Source organism: Blennius ocellaris (assembly GCF_963422515.1).
Source record: "Blennius ocellaris genome assembly, chromosome: 20".
In the NCBI taxonomy this organism is placed as follows: Eukaryota; Metazoa; Chordata; class Actinopteri; order Blenniiformes; family Blenniidae; genus Blennius; species Blennius ocellaris.
The window spans coordinates 15,467,412-15,488,779 of record NC_137669.1 but is presented as its reverse complement, the minus strand read 5'-3'; the positions used below and the strand labels follow the sequence as shown (position 1 = coordinate 15,488,779).

At 42.2% G+C, this 21,368-nt stretch overlaps 2 protein-coding genes across 4 annotated transcripts in view; one reads left to right on the top strand and one right to left on the bottom strand.

Annotated features, from left to right (window-relative positions):
• The first annotated feature begins 1,146 nt into the window (after positions 1-1,146).
• pip4p2 (phosphatidylinositol-4,5-bisphosphate 4-phosphatase 2) lies at positions 1,147-12,838 on the top strand. 3 transcript variants are annotated; one of them, XM_080515650.1, is made up of 8 exons: positions 1,147-1,341; positions 6,514-6,638; positions 7,096-7,202; positions 7,428-7,551; positions 7,864-7,938; positions 8,522-8,574; positions 11,031-11,121; positions 11,329-12,838. In XM_080515650.1, the coding sequence occupies exons 1-8, from the start codon at positions 1,236-1,238 to the stop codon at positions 11,470-11,472; spliced, it is 825 nt and encodes a 274-aa protein (XP_080371776.1). In that variant the 5' UTR covers positions 1,147-1,235; the 3' UTR covers positions 11,473-12,838. The 3 variants fall into 3 exon arrangements, with proteins under 3 accessions (XP_080371776.1, XP_080371775.1, XP_080371777.1); XM_080515649.1 differs by having other exon boundaries at positions 6,490-6,638; XM_080515651.1 differs by lacking the exon at positions 7,864-7,938 and having other exon boundaries at positions 6,490-6,638.
• Positions 12,839-15,527: 2,689 nt separating this feature from the next.
• The window catches only part of necab1 (N-terminal EF-hand calcium binding protein 1), a 33,772-nt gene continuing 27,931 nt past the window's right edge, over positions 15,528-21,368 (bottom strand). Inside the window, exons 10-14 of the mRNA XM_080516564.1 lie at positions 20,655-20,702; positions 18,522-18,634; positions 16,628-16,705; positions 16,212-16,303; positions 15,528-15,658 (exon numbers count right to left, since the gene is read on the bottom strand). Coding sequence (XP_080372690.1) covers positions 15,630-15,658; positions 16,212-16,303; positions 16,628-16,705; positions 18,522-18,634; positions 20,655-20,702 — 360 coding nt within the window. The 3' untranslated portion in view covers positions 15,528-15,629. The remainder of the gene's footprint in view (positions 15,659-16,211; positions 16,304-16,627; positions 16,706-18,521; positions 18,635-20,654; positions 20,703-21,368) is intronic.

The following is a 21,368-nucleotide window of genomic DNA, read 5'->3' as shown; positions in this document are numbered from 1 at the left end:
GGACACATTTTGGCAGACAGAATCAAAAATTATGTAATTCTAGGGAAGGAAGAGTCATGAGGAAGACAGGGCAGATCTCTGGAAACAGAATTGTAAGATGAACATTGAGACATACACTGGACTGTAAAATACTGATTAATATCACAATCTTTACTGTGTGAATTGCTTTTAAGTGATGACAGAAATTCATTAAATGTAATACAATAGAATGTAATAGAATTTAATATTGCCAATTAACCAATAGCATTCAAAAGAATGTAATAACTGCAGCCAATATTGTAATAAGGCCTGGCACTGTATTTCTTGGAAAGAAAATATTTTTTTGGAAAATGAAATATGTATAGTGGATTATCATACTCAAACAGTGAGGATACATACATGCGTGCATTGTGGTTGTAAAAATATATTTCACTATTTTACTACATTGTTGGCAAGTTATAATGTTATTGTCTTTACTAGCTTATTGATTGCTAGAGCATGTTACTGGCCTGGAAAGAAATATGTTCTTTATTGATTGCCTCGTGATTCCTACAGCCATTAAAATAATATATGTGAAAAACATAAGAAGTTATATAGTAACCAATGACATTTTACGATTCATGAGACCGAGCATGTGTGGCTGAATGGGGTTGAGTCTTCTTGAAAAAGTTCAAATTAGCACACGTGAATAAACCTCTTTCTGGGTAAGAGTGAAATTATGTAGAGATGCTTATTGAGGGCACACACAGTGATGTAACAGCGCCATCCAGCGGCAATAATCTTCAACTGTTTAGTAAGACATCAAAAACACTGACATTTTACTCTGTTGACACTGTTTTGACTTTTATTCAGTCACTTAAGATACTTTTTGGATTACTAAAAAATAAATAACTAACTAAATAAATAAATATATAATTAATTGTTTTTATAAAAAAATTTTTTTTGTTTTAGTTCAATTTTTTTTTTCTTGTCGTCTTTATTTTTTGAATTTTTTAAAAATGTTTTGTTGTGTATTTATTTATGTATTTATTTATTTCAGTCTTTCAGACCCCTGCCCATGCCCGGGGCCCTCGTCGGAGCAGCGGGGCGGGGCAGCGGGTTGAAGCTCCGCCTACCCCGGCTGTCGTCACACCGGGGCTGCTGGACCGGAGCGACTCGGCACCAGCAACCAGCCGCCGGCCGCTCCTCCGCGCTGAGGGCTGAAGACTCGGTGCAGCCAGGAGCGACCCCGGTCATTCCCTCCCACCGTCAGCGACATGGCCTCGGACGGCATGGACGAGAGGTCCCCGCTGCTGTCGGGCCCCAACTCGGAGAACGTGACCCCCACGGCCCCCCCGTACCTGCAGGATTCAAGCCCCCGAGGTAAACACACGACACGGAGATACCCCCCCTCCCCTCCACCACCACCACCTCCGCCGCCGGCTTGCTGAATCATTTTCAGGGCGTATCGAGTTTGTGCGTAAATAAAAACTGCAGCGAGTCGATGCGGGGCATCGCGGGGAGGGAGAGCAGGCGGCCGCTGACACAAAAGGTGGAGCCCGGTCTGTGAGGAGTGGAGCAGGGGGAGAGTCAACCGGGGCCTGCAGTGACACCAAGGATGGTATTTTGGTGCAAGGAACGATCCGACAAACACGACTGACTGACTGACTGACTGACTGCTGCCCCGTCATCGCCTCTGGATGTGGAACGGCGAGACTCTGCTCGCCCTCCCCGGATGTGTTGCTGACTTGTTGTCGATGGAGCCTCTGCAGATGAAGGCAGGCAGCCTTTTGTCCCAGCTGCTCGCCAACAAAATGCACAGATGTGCACCGAGAGGATCAGTGACGAGACATGATTTACAAGCAATAGTGTTTTGTTGTTGTTGCTAATGCATACAGTTGTTGGCTTTATGGCTGCTGTTTTGCATTGTAAACAAGCAATGTCTTTTTCTTTTTTTCTTTTCCAGGCATGCAGTATTTGGCATTGCATGTTTTTTATTTTTTTTATTTTTTTTAGCATGTTTCATATCATAGGGACCATAACACTGGTGCAGAGTTCATGTTTTTGCTTGGGGAGAAAAAAAACAAAACAAAAACAAGCTTAATGTAGGTTACACTGAACTATGATGCGTCCAGACCAGCCGGGGCAATTACAGTTCATAAATCCTGGCTCTGCTGAGGCTGAGGTCTGACCTTTGCTCTCATTCTGGTCTCATCAGATGCAGAATTCATATTGCATGGGAGATAAAAAAAAAAAATTTGAAGCTGGAAAAAATACATGATAACACATGCTGCTCTCTTGGCTCTTGAATTTGCCCCAGGCTTCAACCTCAGAGAAACTCCCTGTTGATATTATGAACTGACACATCTAGAACCCGTTCTATGTCACAGGACCAGGTTTGACTGAATTTATGTTTTTTGTAATTCACTCCATTTGTTGCTATTTGTTTTGGGCCAACAACACCGGTTGTTCTGCAGCAGCTGAACATGAACAGCACCGATGACTAATATTAAAAAAATAAAGTAAAATTATGATGGAAAAACATGTTTATTTCTCAGGTGGTTTAATTTGGCATAATTCTCTTTGCTCTTGGATTAATGGTGAAGACTTTTAACAGCAGACTGCAGTAAGCTGCGACAACCCTGGAACTGAGTGTGTTTATAATTCACATATTATTTTCTCCACATCGCCTCCCTGCAGCCTGGATTATTGGCTAATTCCAGTTTGGTTTTTGTAAGATGACAATCATCCAACTTGTCGGGATTAATTTGAGCCAAAGGTGCCGAAACTAAGATTTCTTTTTCTTCCTAAAGCACGTCTGTGATGGAGCTTGGACTTTACAATTGGCTGCATTTCGAAATACAGTGAGGAGAATTTTGCTAAAAGCTATAATATCGAAACGTGACCACGGCCTCTGCTGCATTGCTCGCCTCCCTGTTGACTCGGTTTGAAATCAGCAGTTATAGGTCGAGATTGGCGTTTGTGTGTGCTTTCCTCCAGTGAGCTCCGTAGTGGAGAAGGATGACCTTGGCTGCATCTGGCTCTGCGTTTCATTCCGACTTATTGTGTTCACACGAGGAGGGGATTGCGTCAAAATCCAGTCTGAGGCTCAGAGTTCCGCTTTGTCACTTATCAAAATTACACATTTCTCCCGGAGGACAAATACATACGTGAGCTTTGAATACGGGAAGCAATGAAACCTGGATTCTAACCAGGGATTTCTCACTGTGAGGTCATTTTCAGTCTTAAATCGGTTTGGAACGTCTCAGTGTGTCACACTGCGGCCGAGTAACATGAGTGTTGTCTATAAAGAACGTGTATCTCCGCATGATACTCTTGAAGACACAAGCATAAACATGTTTCCGGTTGCAGAGTCGTAGTGAAACGGCCTTGAGGTGAAGAACAACCAGACTGTTGAGGGGTGAATATTACGTTCCACTGTACTAACATACAATAAAGCCAATTACCTTGAACAATTTGAACATGAGCTTGTGGTATCTTGCAATTACTCTCTGATGAGTTACGTAATCTTAAGGAAAATTCAGGACATTTCAGGCCTACAATCACTCCCCCCCACTGATTGTGGGCCACACAGGAAGAACATGCAAACCAGGGCTGCAACTGAGGACAAGAGCGCTAAGTTCCAAACGTTAATTTGAAATAGGTTAAAATATAGAAGGATAATAAACTAATTTTCATCTTGACAGCTGAATAAAAAGCGGAAGCTGTGCCCGAGCAGCTGTCGCCGGCATGGCGGCTGTTCGTCAGGGCGTGTGAAGCCCGGCGTCCACAGTCGGGTGGGATTTGATGTTGGTAGTGGGGCGTCTTCTCGTCTTACCTCCGGCTCCGAGGACAGCACTGGAGACCTCTAGCTGAGATATTTAGTTTCAGCATTAGGAGTCACTTGTCCTGAGGAGGAGGAGGAGGAGGAGGAGGAGGAGGAGGAGGAGGAGGAGGAGGAGGAGGAGGAGGAGGAGGAGGAGGAGGAGGAGGAGGAGGAGGAGGAGGAGGAGGAGGAGGAGGAGGAGGAGGAGGAGGAGGAGGAGGAGGAGGAGGAGGAGGAGGAGGAGGAGGAGGAGGACGAGGACGACTCCTCCTCCTCCTCCTCCTCCTCCTCCTCCTAGGAGACAAGACTGCCAATTCAAATGAAAGGTGTCTGATCAGGATTTTTCCTTCGCTTGTTTTTCCTATTTTAAAGACAAAAACCGCACGGCGTCCGACCACACAGTGTCACATTTTGCACGAGCAGACGAGAGTAGAGGATGACTCAGACTTGGGATCCCGCTGCTGCCCGCGCTCAGTGGGAGGTTCCGGCCTTTGGCAGGTTCTTGTTGTTGTGTTTTCCAGTAAAGTTTAGTGTAAATGTGGGCGGGGCCAACCCCATCTGCCCGTCCACAGCCTCTGAAACCCGTTTACCCGTTAACCAAGTCCGATCATCTCCTTCAGAGCGGGAAGAGGGATAGTTTGGATGATTGTCAGAGGAGATTTTATCTCTCTGTTCGCTCAGTCAGGCTCTCAAAGACCTGATAAGACTGTATGTATGAGACGATGTGAGGCCGACACACAATGTTTTATTAGAGGAGATTAGTAGATTTTATTCATTGGTTGCGGTTCAATGAAATAGCAGAGATTTTTACTATCCAGCACAGTGTGTGCACATGAGTGGAGGCTCAGCTACTACTGCTGTAGTAAAGGTCTAATCTGTGGATTTAGTGTATTAAAAGTCTTAAAAATGGTATGTAGACTAAATATGTGAGCCTGATGAGGGATTGAACCGTACAGAGGTCGTCTGAATGACGCCTGTGCTTAATTCAGAGCCACTCTTTTGGTCTTAATGTGGAAATCTTTACCTCGGGAGGTTCCAGCTATTTGTTCATGGTAATTGCACTTGTTTATGGACCATAAAATGCTGATCAATGACCAGGCTCACGTTAGGTTGTTAATCGGAATGATTAGTTGTGTACAAGGCCTATTGAGTGAGACATTTTAACATGGGACGAAAAACGCAAAACAATTAAATGTTGTTGTTTTTTTTCCTCACTGTCCATTTCTAAATATTAACACACTTCATCACTGTGTAAATTGCACAAACATCTACTCATAAATAAAGCATAAATGTTACAATTCTTTATTAATAGGAATTCTGCTTCATATGTTGCATTTCAAATTTCTCTTTTCCAAATAGATATAACACCACTGTATTAGAGCCCCATTGTCCCCATTTTTAACATATGAATTTCTTACAAAGCGTTGAAGAGTCACATGTTAAGCAATCCAAGTCGGCATGAACTGTCATGGGTTTGCAGAGAGCCTGTGGAGGCTTAGGGCGGAATAGATGAGATCATTTTTTTTAAATTGTTTTCATGCTGCCATTCAACCTACATTAGCTTTTAATAGTAATCACAGGGTAACAAAAGTGGGGTATGATCACAAATACAGAAGTGGGAAGTAACAAAGTATTCGGATTTATTTCACTTAGGTACTCGCGCTGATTTGAGAGTTTTCTGTACTCCACTCTGGATAATTAGTTTGCTTTTTCACGAGTATCTGTACTGCTGACTTTGAATGGGAGGCCTTTTTTTCACCTCCTGCCAAAGATTAAGAAAGTCTGCTAATTGCTACATCGTGAGATTGTTTCTAAACAAAGATCTATTAGTTTATTTTTATCACTGTCAGCCTTTGAATAAAACATTCACGCTTTGCAGCAATGGTTTCATGTGAGTCTGAAAAAAATCAACTCAAAATGCTTGTATTTTGTATTTTACATTCTGCATCCTTACATTTTAAAAAACAGAAGTAAGATCCACTGAGAGGATGTTTAATATCTTTAGCCGTGTCTCATGGATTTATGCAAATAAGATCCTTGTTCACTTTGAGCTAAACATTAACTAAAAACATTGCAGAATATACAGCCGTTCTTCAAATTACATCGTCTTATAAATGCCACTACATGGAAAAATAATACATTACTGAGACTTGGTATCCTACAATATACTGTGTTATTAGGAAACAAGTAGCAAATAATAGAATTTTGGGATGCATTGCGTGTATATTTAAAAAATATACACACTGTAACTTGCAGTACTTCAAGCTACAAAACACCTTTAACAAACTCATGAGTATTAATGTTGCAAATATGGTCTCTTTCCTAATAAAGGGTCAATTAGTTCTGAAAAAAGTGGCTCAGTTGGTACCGTGGTTTGTCTTCCAGTTACCATGTTGTTGGTAAATCCCTCATTTCTCGTTATGTCGAAGTTTGAAAAAGACACTAACTGCATTGCTACTAATGAGAGGTTGGGCAACTTGCCTTGCCGCCATCGCCATTAGTGTTTGTATGTGAGTGGGTGAATGCGACTCATATGGCATAAAACGCTGCTGCGGCAGTGAACATGTGGTACAAAAGTGAATCCCGCTCGCCATTCTGCTGGGTAAGGCTGTGGGACTGTCGTTCATGAAGCTGCCGTTTCCCAGATGCATGCCATTAACAGCTGGCTGTGTGCTGTCTGTGCTTTGCCTTCCCTCCTCTCAAAGCCGAACTACCTCCTCCCTACACAGCCATCGCCAGCCCCGACGCCGGCGGTGTGCCCGTCATCAACTGCCGCGTGTGCCAGTCGCTCATCAACCTGGACGGCAAGCTGCACCAGCACGTGGTCAAGTGCACCGTCTGCAACGAGGCTACGGTAAGTGGAGGCCCGACGTCACGGCGGCGGACATTATACCGGGGCGGGCGGCTCCACGGACGCCCGTGCGTCATCCCGATGTTACTGAACGCGTTGATGGTGCCGTCGGTGTCGGGAGGAGAGCGGGGAGGCTGACTGCCATCCCTGACAACCGGGGAATGAAATAACATTTACGCAACTGACATTTGCGAAGCTCACACGTCTTCAGGACTGTTTGATTATTTGGTGACTCGATCCCTCAACGCTGTAGAATTTCAGCTGTTGCGTCTCCTTATGATCCCGACTCTCCCCATGTGAGAGAAATCTGCATTCGTGCAGACTTATTAAGTGATTGGAACGCTGTCCGTTGGGTTGCCCAGCTTATCAATGCAATTCGATTAGAGTGTAGTTTGCAAGAGAGTCTGTTTTTTTTTTCTTCCTTTTTTTTCCACTGAACTGATGGGTTTATGTTTACCAGCCAATCAAGAACCCTCCGACTGGGAAGAAGTATGTGAGGTGTCCCTGTAACTGCCTGCTTATCTGTAAAGACACATCCAGGAGGATAGGATGTCCTCGACCAAACTGGTAGGCGAAAGACTGACATTTTTTAAATTTAATTCTTCTTCTTCTTTTTTTTTTTTTGCTACAAATTCCACAATCTGCCACGCACTAGCTCCTCATTTTCTCCCGGAAAACCAAGAAACCAACATATGGAGGCTGAATTACTTCATTTCAGTCATGAAAGGCTTCATTATTGAGCTCTTACTTTGCTGTAATGTGAACCACGTTTTCTCGTGTTGCCTCTGACAGCAGACGGATAATAAACCTGAGCCCAGTGATGGTGATCCCCGAGGAGCAGCCCGCCCAGCCGGCGCTGCCCATCCAGCCCGAGGGGATGAGAGTCGTCTGTGGCCACTGTGGCAACACCTTCCTAGTACGTACAAACTGCGCAGACGCAGAGCTCCGTCCTGCTTTTCGTCTTTTCGAGTCATAAAAGCCACGTGGGATTTTGCCAAGTGTTGTGTTGCTTTATACAGAGTTGCCGTTTCTGCACGTGTTCGGCGTCACGTCATTTAAAGTTTACACCTCTAACCTGCAGCTGTCTCAGTTTAGAACAAACCCACTTCACTTTCAGTGTGACTAACAAACGTTTGATGAAATTCCAGCACGCTGAACACTTCACACCAGTATCACTCACTAATGAATCTCCCAACGTCTGCACACTGTTGCTTTATGGCACCTGTAGGGCAGTGAGGACGCCGGGTCATCCCAGCCAATGTCTGGTATTCCCAGTGATGGCTCTCCTCCGGCACAACAACAGGTTGAGAAAGCTGGCGGCACTCGTGAATTTATTAACCACTGCCCTAACCTGCTGCGATCCAATCGGCCGCCTCAATCACACTGGTGAAAATCTGACTTTGTGTGCATCTGGCTCTGAGCTACTCCCAGGGAACTGATATCTGAAGCATAAAACCTTTAAAAGTTTATTGGTTTGTTGTTTGTTTTTTTGCAGTCATTTCTGCTTGATTACATTTTGAAAAGGCATAAACTTCCCCTGTCTGAAGCCAGATGCCAAAAGTCACATATTTAACATGTGTCGGTAGGAGCTTTTCACTTGTGTTGATCTTGTGGTTTGAGATTCCTTTAGCCCAGCATTTTAACAAAAGATGAAGCCACAACTAACATAGAATAAAGACTGACTCAATGCTATGATTTAGTAATAATAGAGTAGTAATTAATTCTAATAAGGAGCTATGAACCATCAAACCTGATCACGTGGAATAATTGACAGTAGTACTTTGGTTGATTTCAGAGTGCAGTAGGAGCATAACGTTATTGTGGACGTCTGCATGTTCTTTTAATGCCGTCAGTTAACTCCTGTCTCGTTTTCTGTTTCCTTACAGTGGATGGAGCTTCGGTTTAACACACTAGCCAAATGTCCCCACTGCAAAAAAATGTGAGTCTCTTCAAATGTTCGCTCATACTTTTTTGTCTTAAAATGGGTTTAGTTTTAAAAATAGTCCAAAACATACTTTGACAGGTTCGAGTCCTTGTCAAGGCATTTTAAAGTCGTTTGTTCTTCCTGTGCCGTTCATCCGTTTTCTCTGGGTTCTTTGGCTATCAGGTCATTTGATGACTAATTTGCACGTGTCTCGTTGTTTGTCTCCTTGATTTTTCCCTGTGATGCGCTGGAGACTTGCTCAGGTTGTACCCTTCCCCTCCGTCTTATTAAAGACGAAGGGGGAGGGTACGGCCTGAGCAAGTCTCCAGCTCCAGATCCTATAGGGGGTTTATCTGGCCCCTGATCTATAATGACACATTAAACTGAGATATATGGTGGAACCAGCTGAAACGCTTAGAACCACAGCTTTGATCCTTTGAGCTGAAAGTGAATAAATCAGCACCGGGACATCAGGATGGAGTCCAGGTTCTGAGTTTAATCTTACACTACTACAGAGGGAAATGAAAGCCGTCTTCACGGTGCTTTACTATCAGGACAAACTGAACACTAAAAGGGAACATAAACCACTTCAGCACTGGCACCAACTCTCAGCCACGCAAGTTTGAGGTCTGATGTGAGTCATCTTGAAATAGACATAAATATTCAGCTATACGGTCCATGTCGCTGCTGCTGCTGCATTCCAGTATACTTCTGCGAGGTTAAATCCACAGTCGTCGCAGGCTGAGCTTCAGAGGTCTGGATTTACCGAGAGGGGAGGTAATGGAGGTTAATCTAGGCGTGTGACTGGAATTAAAACTTGGCCCCACATGTAAAGTTTTTAAGTGCATGAGGTTCACGGGTCTGCTGTGGCTGTGGGGTGTCATGGGAAGGTTTCTGCTTGGTGGAGTGGACAGTGTCTTCATCACAGAGGCAGAAATGCAGAGACCTCCGACACCATGCATTCGAAGAACAGGCTGCAGACACAACATGGCTTTTCTCTCTCAGCAGGTCTATTTAACTGTATTTTTATGTACTGATATAAATAAGGTGCAGGTTTATGCACTGATCACAGAAGTGCAGGACTGTTCAAAATAGCCAAAGTGAATGATTAAACATGCACAAAAACTATTTAAGCTATTACCTAGCCAGCAGTACAATCAACTTGCGAATGGAGCTTGTCATGCAACTGACTATTATATGTTGCGTTGCTGTTTTTCTTCACGTATTTTGTCTGTGGTGAATTTAAACCTTTGCATCATTACATAATGAGCTTTAAAACTGTGTGAAAATTGTGTGAAAAATTGACCTGATTTTTTTAATGATGCACAGTATGTGACAGTATTGTTTGCATAAAGATCATTGATTAATCATTTCTCTTTTGCTCTATGTGTCTGTCGCTTTGTAATTTATTAAAAAAAAAAATGTTCTCCTCGGTCAAGTTCCCATTCAGTTCTTCATATAGCTGAGTCATGAGTGATGGTATCTGACCTTAATGCTCACAAAAGAACTGAAGTCTCTGGTCTGCTCACTTCTTTCACAAGAAATGTCCTCTTCAGTAAACTGTTCAGTTAACAACCTTCTGTTCAGTGTGATGCTTTGAGGAGACCAAGTTTGGTCCATCCTAACTTCTCTTTTAACGACGATGGTTTAATAAAATGTTTAATTATATTGCCCATCACAGTTCTGAGAAGGAAGTTCTTGCTGTGTGGTCACAGGTTACGTGTTCAGACGTAACGGGTGCAACCAGTGAGTTGAACACAGAGGGAGCATGAAGGCAGAAAGAGAGTTTTTAAAAGGAAGTCGAAGGCAAGGAATCAGGTGATCAGGCACCCCTAAGCCATCTGAATACCAGTGATCCCTGAAGAATGCCTGAGTCCCATCACATGAGAGCCATGTGAGAGCTGGGGGGGGGGGGGGGGGGGGGGGGGAGAAGTCGTAGTAAAAAGAAAAAAGAAACCCAAGTGATGCCAGCCTGCCGTTCGATTGGTGTGTGAAATACGCTCGGATGGAGATGAAGTTGTTTGCAGCCGCTCATGTGATTCGGGAGGAGGATGAAGTGAGAGATGTTTGGCTCATAAGGTTATCAGGGTGCTGCGGAGTGAGTCACTGGACATGATGGGTGGGACAAATGAAATATTAAACACATCCGTATGAAAGCAATTCCACAGCGTTACAAAACAGCAGAAATAACCTTCGATTGCTGGACTTGTTAAAAAAGAAAAAAAAGTAATTAAATGACTCAGTTAATCGTCACCATTTAGCCTCAAATGCTGGTTTCAAGGCCGTTGGAGGGAAGCAGAATGCAGAAAACCAGACACACACAGGAAGAACATTTAAACTGTGGGGCTTTAAGATACAAAGACGAATTGTTGCCAAAGATGGGATATTGTCATTCCAGTCAAATATGTAAAAGTCTCTTTTCTGTCTTGAAAACCCTTCTTGTTCTCCTTTTGTTTCTCTCTGGGCTGCAGATCGTCTGTTGGCAGTGCGCTCCCCAGGAGGCGCTGCTGTGCTTACATAACTATAGGAATGATCTGCATTTTCATCGGAGTTGGTTTAACAGTAAGTGCAGTTCGCTCTTTGTGTTCAAACTATTTAAAATGTTTCGGAACTAATGTGGAGACGGGACGAAGATCATGAAATACAGACAACAAGAGCAACTTTTAGATCTTCCTGCCATTTGAAAATAATTCAACTGTTTCATAGGTTGAAATATTTTCTCGTTTTTCTCTCTGATGTGGTTTCCTTCTCTCGCCCGTGCGTCGACAGGTTGGCACTCGGGACTTTGCCAGTCGTTACAACGCCACCTATGTGTCCTGGGCGTTCGCCTACCTGCTGGGCCTCATCTGTCTGATACGAGCCTGCTACTGGGGGGCCATCAAAGTCAGCTACCCAGAGAACAGTTTTGCCTAGAGCTCCACTCCTGCACGACTTGGAAGAACAAACCTCACGTTTATCCCCACCGTCTTGTTCAGATTTTAAACCCGGTCATGTTCAGCCAAGCGGGACATCTGCAGAGGAGGAGTGTGATGCAGGGCGAGGGTGTATGAAGTGTGTGCTGGACTTTTATTATGTTGCGTTTGTGTCTGGAACGCATCTGACTCGCTCCACAAACCGACTGCCTGTCAGTCTGTCCTGGTCCTCAAACTCTGCAAAATGGTTTTTGCCAAAATCCCTGAAGATATAGATTAAATAATAAAGATAATGTTTTATTTTTTATTTTTTATTTTTTCCCCTCAATGCCGAAACTAGTTGTGCTGATTTACAAATGATAGTTCAGCCGACTGATTGGATTTAGTATTTCTGGATCAGGTTTTGTGTTTCTCATCAGCCTGGCGGACGTGACGACATCCACTTTCTCTTGTTCCCGACCAGACCGAATTGAGACGACCTCCTCAGAACCGTTTTCCCATTGCACTACGACTATATGCAAGTGTTGTTTTTGCTGCTAGTTGAACTCCAGCTACAAGGAGCCGCATACTCGTACTGTATTGTAACCATTGACCTTGCCTGTGTACACTGACATAGTATTGCTTCATGATTATTATTATTTTTTAAACCTGAGAAGTGATCAATCTTTCAAAGAAATTGTCCTTAAATACCCATGTGTGCCAACTTTGCTCCCCAGTGTTAGTCAGGAAGAGTATCAGAACAACAGGAGCTTGTTTTTAACCGTCAAACTGTCGTTTCTTTTGTGCCATGCAGCTTTTAACTCACTGCAGCAATAACACTTTGGAGAGATATTGAACCCTCCGTCCCACGACTCATCATGTCATCCGTTTGCTTATCATAATACCCCCCCCCCCCCCCAAAAAAAAAAAAAAATTATAGCGGCTCCTACTTGCACGTTGATTTATGATTTTCCGCGTTGGAGTTTATTTGACATTTTGTTACAGAGAGAGAGACTGCTGAAGGGTCTGATGTTCCCGTCTTTGCTCCTTCTGCCTGCGAGTTAGAATGTAAAAACCCTCCTTCCTCCGCTTGGTATCGCTGCTCCTTGACCTCTAGTGAACTCTGCTATCGAGCATCGCTGTGCGCTAACTCAGCATCCTGTCTCTTGACCAGTGGGCACAGTTCAACTTTTAACCTTGTTTTGAATGTGATGATAATAAATAAATAAATAACAGAGCAGAAAATATTAAGAAAAAAAAAAAGAAGTTTGTATATAGCTCAAATTCAGTTCTTGGAAAAGTACAAAAGTAGTGTGAACTGGAAGAAGAAGATGGCTGGTGGGTCTTTTTAAAAATGATAATTTATCAATAAAATGCAAAAAACTGGATATGTTGGTCTGTTTTATTTGATGGCTGCGATCAGAATGTCAGGCTTAGAGCATGGAATTCACCTTTAAAATAAAAAGCTCCTCTAAGTAGAAAACCCTCTTGAACTCATTGATCTCAACACGCACGTGCAGGTATGACCAAAAAAAATCCATATTAGATTTCACTTTATCTGAATCATTCAACATATTGTGCAACCACCTGAAATGTAAAGTTTGTGGTTGAGGTCTGACTGCATATAAAACTCGAGCTCTGCAGTGCGTGACATTTTCATTGGTTAGTAAGATCATGACGAGAATGAGAATGAAACCTCACTTTATAGTGAGGATTATAAAGACACAAATGGTTATTAGAAATGTTGAAATGCTTGTAAGGCTGTTTTAATAACTACAAAATTTCACAGTCTGAAGCCTGCACACATCTAATGAACAATGTTCTGGTGTGACGCATTAACTGCATGCTATGAAATCAGCAGGAGTCTCTGAGGGATCATAAATTTTTTTTCCTAACGTGTCAAAAAGCTACATATCTGCAATCTGTAGCTTCAACATTTGTATTCTAATGATACTATTGTGCATGTTGAGGAGCTATTTTACTCTAAACTCTTGGAGAAGGGCAGTCTAATTAACCCTGAACTATGTCAATTCACCTGAGAGCAACATAAAAAATGTCTGTTAGAAACATTAAGTAATATTCATGCCAATTGCATGTTTGTAGTTTGTCTCAACTGTTTTATTGCTGCATCTTTTTCATTGTCGTCACGCAATGAGAGTTTATTTTGATCACTGATAAACATGCATATTCTAAAAAAAATCTTCCTCCAGTTGACTTCTGTGGTTTCAGCTGAACTTAATGAATCAGTCATCCGACTGACTCACACTCAATGTGTTACCGCCACACTGCATCAATACAGCTTTATGCATAACTAAAGCGTGACTGATAATAAAAGGTTTTGGAAGAGATACTTTGCCTCATAACACTGAGCGATAATTAATGAAGTAAGCCGACAACTTTTAAAATAAGTCGCTCATTATTGCCTAATTCTTATTCTCTTGCAAAACATAATAAAAGCCAGGTGATGTCACATTGTATTTAGGATTATGGTCATCATTGGTATATTTCATAACCTGTTGATAAGTCTCAGTTATTTTTGATGATGCCTTGAAGTGAACTTGGATGCTTCCTTTGGTTGTAGATAAATCACAGTGACATGAATCCTTTCCTCCTGAGGGTTTGTGTGACCTTTTGTGAAGGATGAAGTGTCGATGGTGAAGGACAGTCTGCCTCCTCTGTGTCCACACTGAGCTGTTTTTCGAGCCTCAGCAAACCTCAGGAGACGCACCTGCTCACTGACCCCAAACTCTGACCTGTTGGCGTGAGGATTTCTCCTGAGACCTGAACCTGTGAGTCCTAAACTAACATTTTCATACAAAATCTGGGACGACACTTCTCGTTTAGGCAGGGCTTAAGATGCATTGTAACTGGTTCAGAATCTGGAGGCTTTTATTTATTTATTTTTATTAATCAATTGTCTAATCGGTGTGAACTATAAATACAAGACCCAGTAACATTCAGTTTTGTATGGGACAAAAATATTACCTTCAATCACACTAATTCATCAAGTAGAGTTGTCATATCAGCTGTTTCCTTTCTGTTACATTAAGAGAGGTTAATATTCATAGTGGAGCAGTTTTATTCCAGCTGCAGTACCACTAATTGTCCACACAGTGATGCGATTTCCAAACAAACTAATGCAACATGTACAATCTGAACACTGCTTCTGTGCTGTGATTTTATGAACACACTGCGGGGAGCAGATCCACACAATACAAGCAATATATCCTCTATATCATACATACCATGAACTCAGACTTTAATGTAGGTCCGATGCCAATCCCTGGATTCTGTGCTCACATTTTGCAGACTTTTAATAATAGAAATGATCAAAGAGATGTTATTTTTGAGTGGATCATGGCAGCAAATAGTCATGCAGAACAAAAACAAATGTAGGTGCACACAGCATACACAACAATATTATCTTTATTTAAGACTTTTCTATTAATTTGACATTTAATACAGAAACAACAGATTCATGGTTTAATGAGCTCCCCAGAGCTGCTACAATTGATATAATGATATTTCTCTGTCCATCTCACTCTCAGTATTTCCCATGCACGCATGTTTTTTTTCTTTTTATCGTGTGGCTATCTTTGCAAGAACATTCATCGACATTATGGATTTTTTTTAGTCCCTGATACCTTGAACCTCAACCCAGGCAATTCAATACTGACCCGTAGAATCAGTAACAAACCTGAGTCCCATTTTAGCCCCGAAACTCTAAAGTGAAGCCAACATGTCAGCACTCCCATCCTCTAATTGTGGTGCTCACAAAGATAGCTGTATGAGTTAACGCAGGCAGGCACACACACACGCTTCATCTCCCATGGACCACCCCAGGCAGAGAATGATGGCACGCCAAACAGAGTGACGATCATGTGATCATCAGAAGGGTCGCTGTCTGATGAGGTCATTGCTTTTTTTGGATGTTACAGCATCACTTATTAGGAGGAAACGGACACGCGTGGGACTAGTTCAGCTACCACCAAACTATGGAGGAACATGGAGGTCATAAAATCGATACTAATCACCATGACTTCACGAGTTGTGCTAAGGTTGTGTGTGTGTGTGTGTGTGTGTGTGTGTGTGTGTGTGTGTGTGGACTTCCTGATGTGTTAACAGGGAAACTGCTTCACTTCTCCTCTGTGACAATCAGTGAAGGGCGTCAGGTGGCGTTCAGTTGTTGTTGAGGACCCACCAAGACGCTGCGGAGGGCAAACAGAAGAAATACAGTCACTGACCTTTAGAATGACTCTGACTGATGAAACTCTGATCACAAACCCCTGCACCTTTATGTATTTGCGTTGTAAGCTCTCTCGGTAAAATATGAACAAAACATAAATCAAAAACTAAAAGACCTGCCAAGTCAAATTTGCTTATAAGCAAACTAACGGCTTCATTTTATAATGTTTTCTTTTATTTCCAGGAACAAAGAAGACGTTTGCCAAGTTCAATATTTATTTGAAAGTATATTTCAGTATTCCAGTGCCGAGAGTGAAACACGCAAACCAAACATCCCTCCTGTGTGACATTTCAGTGTCTTACAAAACTGCAGCGTAGTGATTTGAATTTAAAAAGATGCCTTGTTTGTCAGCACAGTGGGGTTCAGTGATTGATAATAGCCCCACTAAAGGGCACCTAGAACTGAGGAGCTTTTATTTATTTATTTATTTGTTTTAAAGACATCAGCTATAGCCGTTCAGGCGAAAGCGGCTGAATGTGATGTGGGTTGAGAGTCAGAGCTGTGAGCGGTCTCACCAGGAACCAGCATGGTGGTGTGAGTCTCAGGAGTTTCCAGGAAGTCCACGTTTCCCCTCTGGAAGGTTTTGCTGTAGTTGGTCTGTAAATGGCTGCAAGGTAGAAACAAGAAGCAGAGTCACTTCGAGGGCAGCCATGTAACACAACGCAACTTCAGGATGCGTCAATATATGTATATATTAATATATTGTATATATAACAAACATCTGAAGCACGTTTTTTTTTTTTTTTATTCATTCATAAAGTGTATAAAAATGAGCAACAGCAACAAGACAAATGCCCAAAGTGGATTGAATGTAGTTCATCTCTCTCGCTGACTTCCTCTGACTGAGCTCAAGTCGAGCAAAAGTTTTGGGTTGTTGTGAAAAGGCCACGGTGCATTAATCACGATGCATATGGTGCAGACAGACTCTTACTTCTTCCACACGTTGTTGTGCTCCCAGAATTCGTAGAGGATGAAGCGTGATTCATTTGCCAGCCGCTGAACTGCGATGCTGCCAAATGCAAAAAAAAAAGAAAAAGAAAAAAAAGAAAAGAGAAGAGAGCACAAGTCATGCAATTACTAATTAGCGTGGTACATCATGTCCCCCAACACAGTCCCTCTGTCTAAACTGCCGTTCAGACTGTGACTGTTGTTGTATTCCGAGGTTTTACCCACATCTCATTCAAAATGAGATAATTAAACAAAGTATTTCAGAGAGTGACTATGAAAATGCACATTGGAGTCAAATTTAGTCAGAACTCAAACTGGCAGTTGCAACTTCCAAAAAAGAAAAGAAAAAAGAAATAAAGAGAATTAACATTAAAATGTTAATTCATCCACAGACACAACGCAATGTTGGGGTCAGACTCGACTCTAAAGCCAGAAAAGGATTTGACACGAGAGACGACCATTAGAGCCGCAGCGCAGAAGCCCAGTTTCTGTTTTTAATGAATCCTAATTAATTCAACTTGGCTCATCATTTCAGTGAGACGTGAACTATTTGGGGACCGTTGAGTTATGATTCACATTAGTGAGAAGAACGGTGCTCAAAAACGACTCTAAGCAACATGCAGGGATGATTTTAGACTACAGGGTTTAATTGCTGTTTTTTTTAGGGATAATTTCATCACTTCATATTAGTTTATTTTATCCAGCTATTTCATTTGTGTGTTTATTTGCATGTGTTTATGTGCGTCTTGTGCGTATGAATGTGCACGCACACATTTTCTGCTGTACGTACAAATGCTTAAGTTTGTGAGTATTTTTCCGTTTAATGATTTATCAATAGATTTTTGTACAATTTTTGGTTGCATTTTAACATCTGATATGTCGATTTATACATTGTCATTAAAAAAACAAATCATGGAATTTTCAACAATCATTTATTTGACAAATGGCCACTACTAGTTGAATTCTTTTCAACACAATATTCAGCTAAGATAACCTTTTTAATATGCGTCCATCATCAGAGTATACGTATAAAAGAGTAATAATTTGTTCTGCAATGTGTAGCGTGCTTCATGGAAAGTAGAAGCAGCTCCCCGAAATGACAAGCAAAATACACATCATTATGGGGATGACCTCTTTATTTTTTTCTCTGGCTGTCCACTGATTAGGGGTTGTGAAGAAAAAGAGAGAAAAAAAAAAAAGTAGGTAGTGAATATTTAGTGTACATAATTTGGTCTCACATAATTATTCAAAGGTCAAGTATGACTTTCTTGTCTGTTTCCTCCACTGCTATGTGATAATCAGCCTTCACTGTGAGGGGGAAAACTCAAACCTTCTATACATTAATGTCCCATATTTTCTTTAATCTTTAATAAACATTTAAAGGGGAACCGTGGAAAAGTTATGTCATGTCTCTGCTGCCCATTAGGTGGTGGTGTTGAGTCACTTTAATGACAATGTTCTGTCATTAACATCTCCTGAAAACGCCTTTGTTTCTGCATTTCTGATAGCAACGTTTTGATAACAACCACCAAGGTATGTCTTCTTGCGGTTCCACTAGTGGGCGCTGTACAACAACCAACACAGAAAACAGTAAATATTCAAGAAACGTTTAACTGTTTTTCTTTGTGTCTCTACATGTGATCCATACGATGGTGTAATAAAAGTACACTTCGTTTAGAATTGCTGTTAAATTCACAGCAGTGAACAGTACAAACATCTATTTAAGCGTGAGTTGCTTAACTATTTTTCTTTTTTTAAAGTCTCTTTCGATCTGACAGAAATTGCTTGTGACAAATCGGGGGGGGGGGGGGGGGGGGCAGAAATTCACAGACAAACAAACCCCTGAAACGACATGAGCAAAGAGAAAGTGAACTGACTGTAGACATCCGGTCTGGGCACAGGCGCACTCCACGTACTGTCTGAGAGCCAGACGAAACTCGTCCAGCTCCTCCTCCAGCACCGAGAGCTGTCGCTGAACGATCAGGATGTGCTGTGGAGACAAAGAACACACATCAAATTGAGAGCGCGCAATGTTAGAAGGTTACAATTTGCTTCCAGTGCGTAGAGACTCCGCTGGAGGTGGTGAGATGTTCAGAAATGTCCTGGCTGGGTTTCAAAGCATCAACGCCAAGCGCTGGGCGACTCGAGCGGTGAAGCTCGGGTTTTGGCATAAATGTATCAATAACGATACTCTCCAAGATTAGTACTTGACCTAGAAGAAGGAGTAAAACTATCTTAAAAAAAATAATAAAAAATCCGGCTGTGAAAAGGTGTGAACAGCTGGGGGTACCCATGACATTAGCCTGCGGATCGTTTCCAGAAGCTGATGGGGATTTTCTGACAGCGGCCGAGCAGATGATGATGGGAACAGAAAGCGAACCGTCTGCCTGCTGCCTATAATGTATGTGCTAATGAGGCCGAGGCTCCAGGGAGTGAATGTAAGCCAACGTTATGTCCTCTGAAGTGATGGAAACATAACCGTGTCTGTCTGTGTGTGTGTGTGTGTGTGTGTGTGCTCTACAGTGCCTCAGGACTTGTCCCCAGCCGCTAATTTGGGAGAAAGTCAGTCAAACACGCACGCACATGGACTTAAGCGCGTAAACACACATGCACACACACACACACACGCACACATGCACACCATCACCTGTTTGTCTTGTGTTGTGGGTCATTCTTGATCTCGTTTATCCCCAATGACAAGTAACATTCAACCAGTTACACCTTGATTAATTCACACTCATGCCGACATGTCTGCATCAAATTAGAGATGAGACATGACCTCATACATGTAATATTCATACGCACATGCTGGGCTGCGATACTGCTGATTTACATCCCGACACCAGATAATGACATTCCCGTAGACACTCGCTGGTGTTTAATTCTCCGTCTCAGCTCTAAACGTTAAAGCGGCACGCAAAACAGTGTGCTTACAAATAGCACAATGAGCGAAAAAGCTGTGAATGAACTCAATGTCCATCACCTTTGTGTGGCTAGATTTGCAATTGTGACAGTTTTCAGTGACATTATATTGAGTGCCTCTTGGGTCTCCTGCCATTTCTGTCAAAACGGTAACGCTCACTCCCACAGCCGAACCACTGAAACCTCCCTGAGACGTTCATGCACACGTCAATGTAACTTTTATTTTGGTGAAGTAGAAAACCTTTCAGCTTTTCTGTGAACATTTCACTCTGTGACTGTGGAGTAAGAAATGCAGTGGAAGAGCACAACAGGTTGAAATGGATTCTAGGCTGGTGACTCTGTGATTGGATGGCCATACAAAGGAAGGCCTGGGGGGGGGGGGGGGGCAAGGCACTGGAGCAAATATGAAATCATTTTCCCAAATAATTTTAACAGCTGATTTTGGATTTTTCATTACGTCCTCCAAGGATGTATTAAAATCTTCAGCATATATTTGTTTGACTGTCTGTATGTCTGTTCGCAAGATTACATCAAAACCACCGCAAGGATTTTGTCTAAGTCTTCACCACAGATAGTCGTTAGGCCATCAAATTTTGGTGGTGATCCGGAATTATACATTACTTTTCTGAGTCCAGGTCAAGCTTTGGCAAATGTCAGAAATCTCGAACTTCTCTTGTTTTGAAATACATCTTTGTACCTGATATAATTTGCTTTGCTATCTTATCATGGTATTTAGACATGTGTTGTCCGCCTATTTTGGAAGGATTTCTATAAACACAGGAGGGATAGCGTAGACACACAGTACCTCGAAGAAACCCTGGTTCCTTCACGCCTGCTGCCTCACAGCCACAGATAAACTGAATTTTAAGCCTCAAACTGAACGATTAAGGATAAAGACTGTGCAAAGAAAGACGCAGGGGGGTCGGATGCTTCTGGTAACTTTAAACCCTCCTGTTGCTATGACAACCACCGACTGCTTATTATCGGTGTGGCCTCACTTTTCTGTGTTTGCCGGTGAGAGCAGAGCGACACAAAAGTGGCTGCCACGGGAAAACGGGCGGACAGAAGACAGAAGTCAGTAAACAAACCGATTTGCTCTCCAAGACCTCCTCTTCCACCGGCTCCAGACGAACGTCCTGCAGAAGAAAAACAACACATCGACAGCACACAGACACATTGTCAGCAGACGCCCTCTAACTTTCATAAACTTAATTTTTTTTAAATTTTTTAAAATTTTAGGAGTTTTGTGCAGCTGGTAGCAGAAACAAGCTGCAAACACAACAAGTCGTAGTCTGAGCTCGTTGCTTTTCCTGTGGTTGTGGTTGGAAACCTTGAGCCGTGTTTTGTCGAGCATTTTAATGTAATTTGCAGCATTTCTTTGTGAGATGTCGAGAGTTAATAACTGCGTGACTAAATCCAGTGTATTCCAGAAATTAATCATGTACAACATGTTATTTTTTCCCACTTTCTTGGATTCGCTGTTGCATTAAAAACTAGTAGAGTATATATGAAATATCACTACAAAATGAAAGAAGACACGTTGAATAGTGCTACATAGTGCTTCAGCTAATCACAGATGCTTTGGGAACTCAGAGCCTTGTTTATTAAATGTAGAAAATACTTTTGGGCTCAGAAAGGAGTCATATTTCTTACATGTGTTGGAAGGTTTTGTTGGTCTGAAGTAACTTGTTGATGTTGTCGCAAATCTGCTCGCCATAATTTGATGCTACTTTGACATAATGATGTAAAGACCAGATGGCCGGGTTGGTGAGCTGACGTAGAAATAGATGAAAAAAACGAGA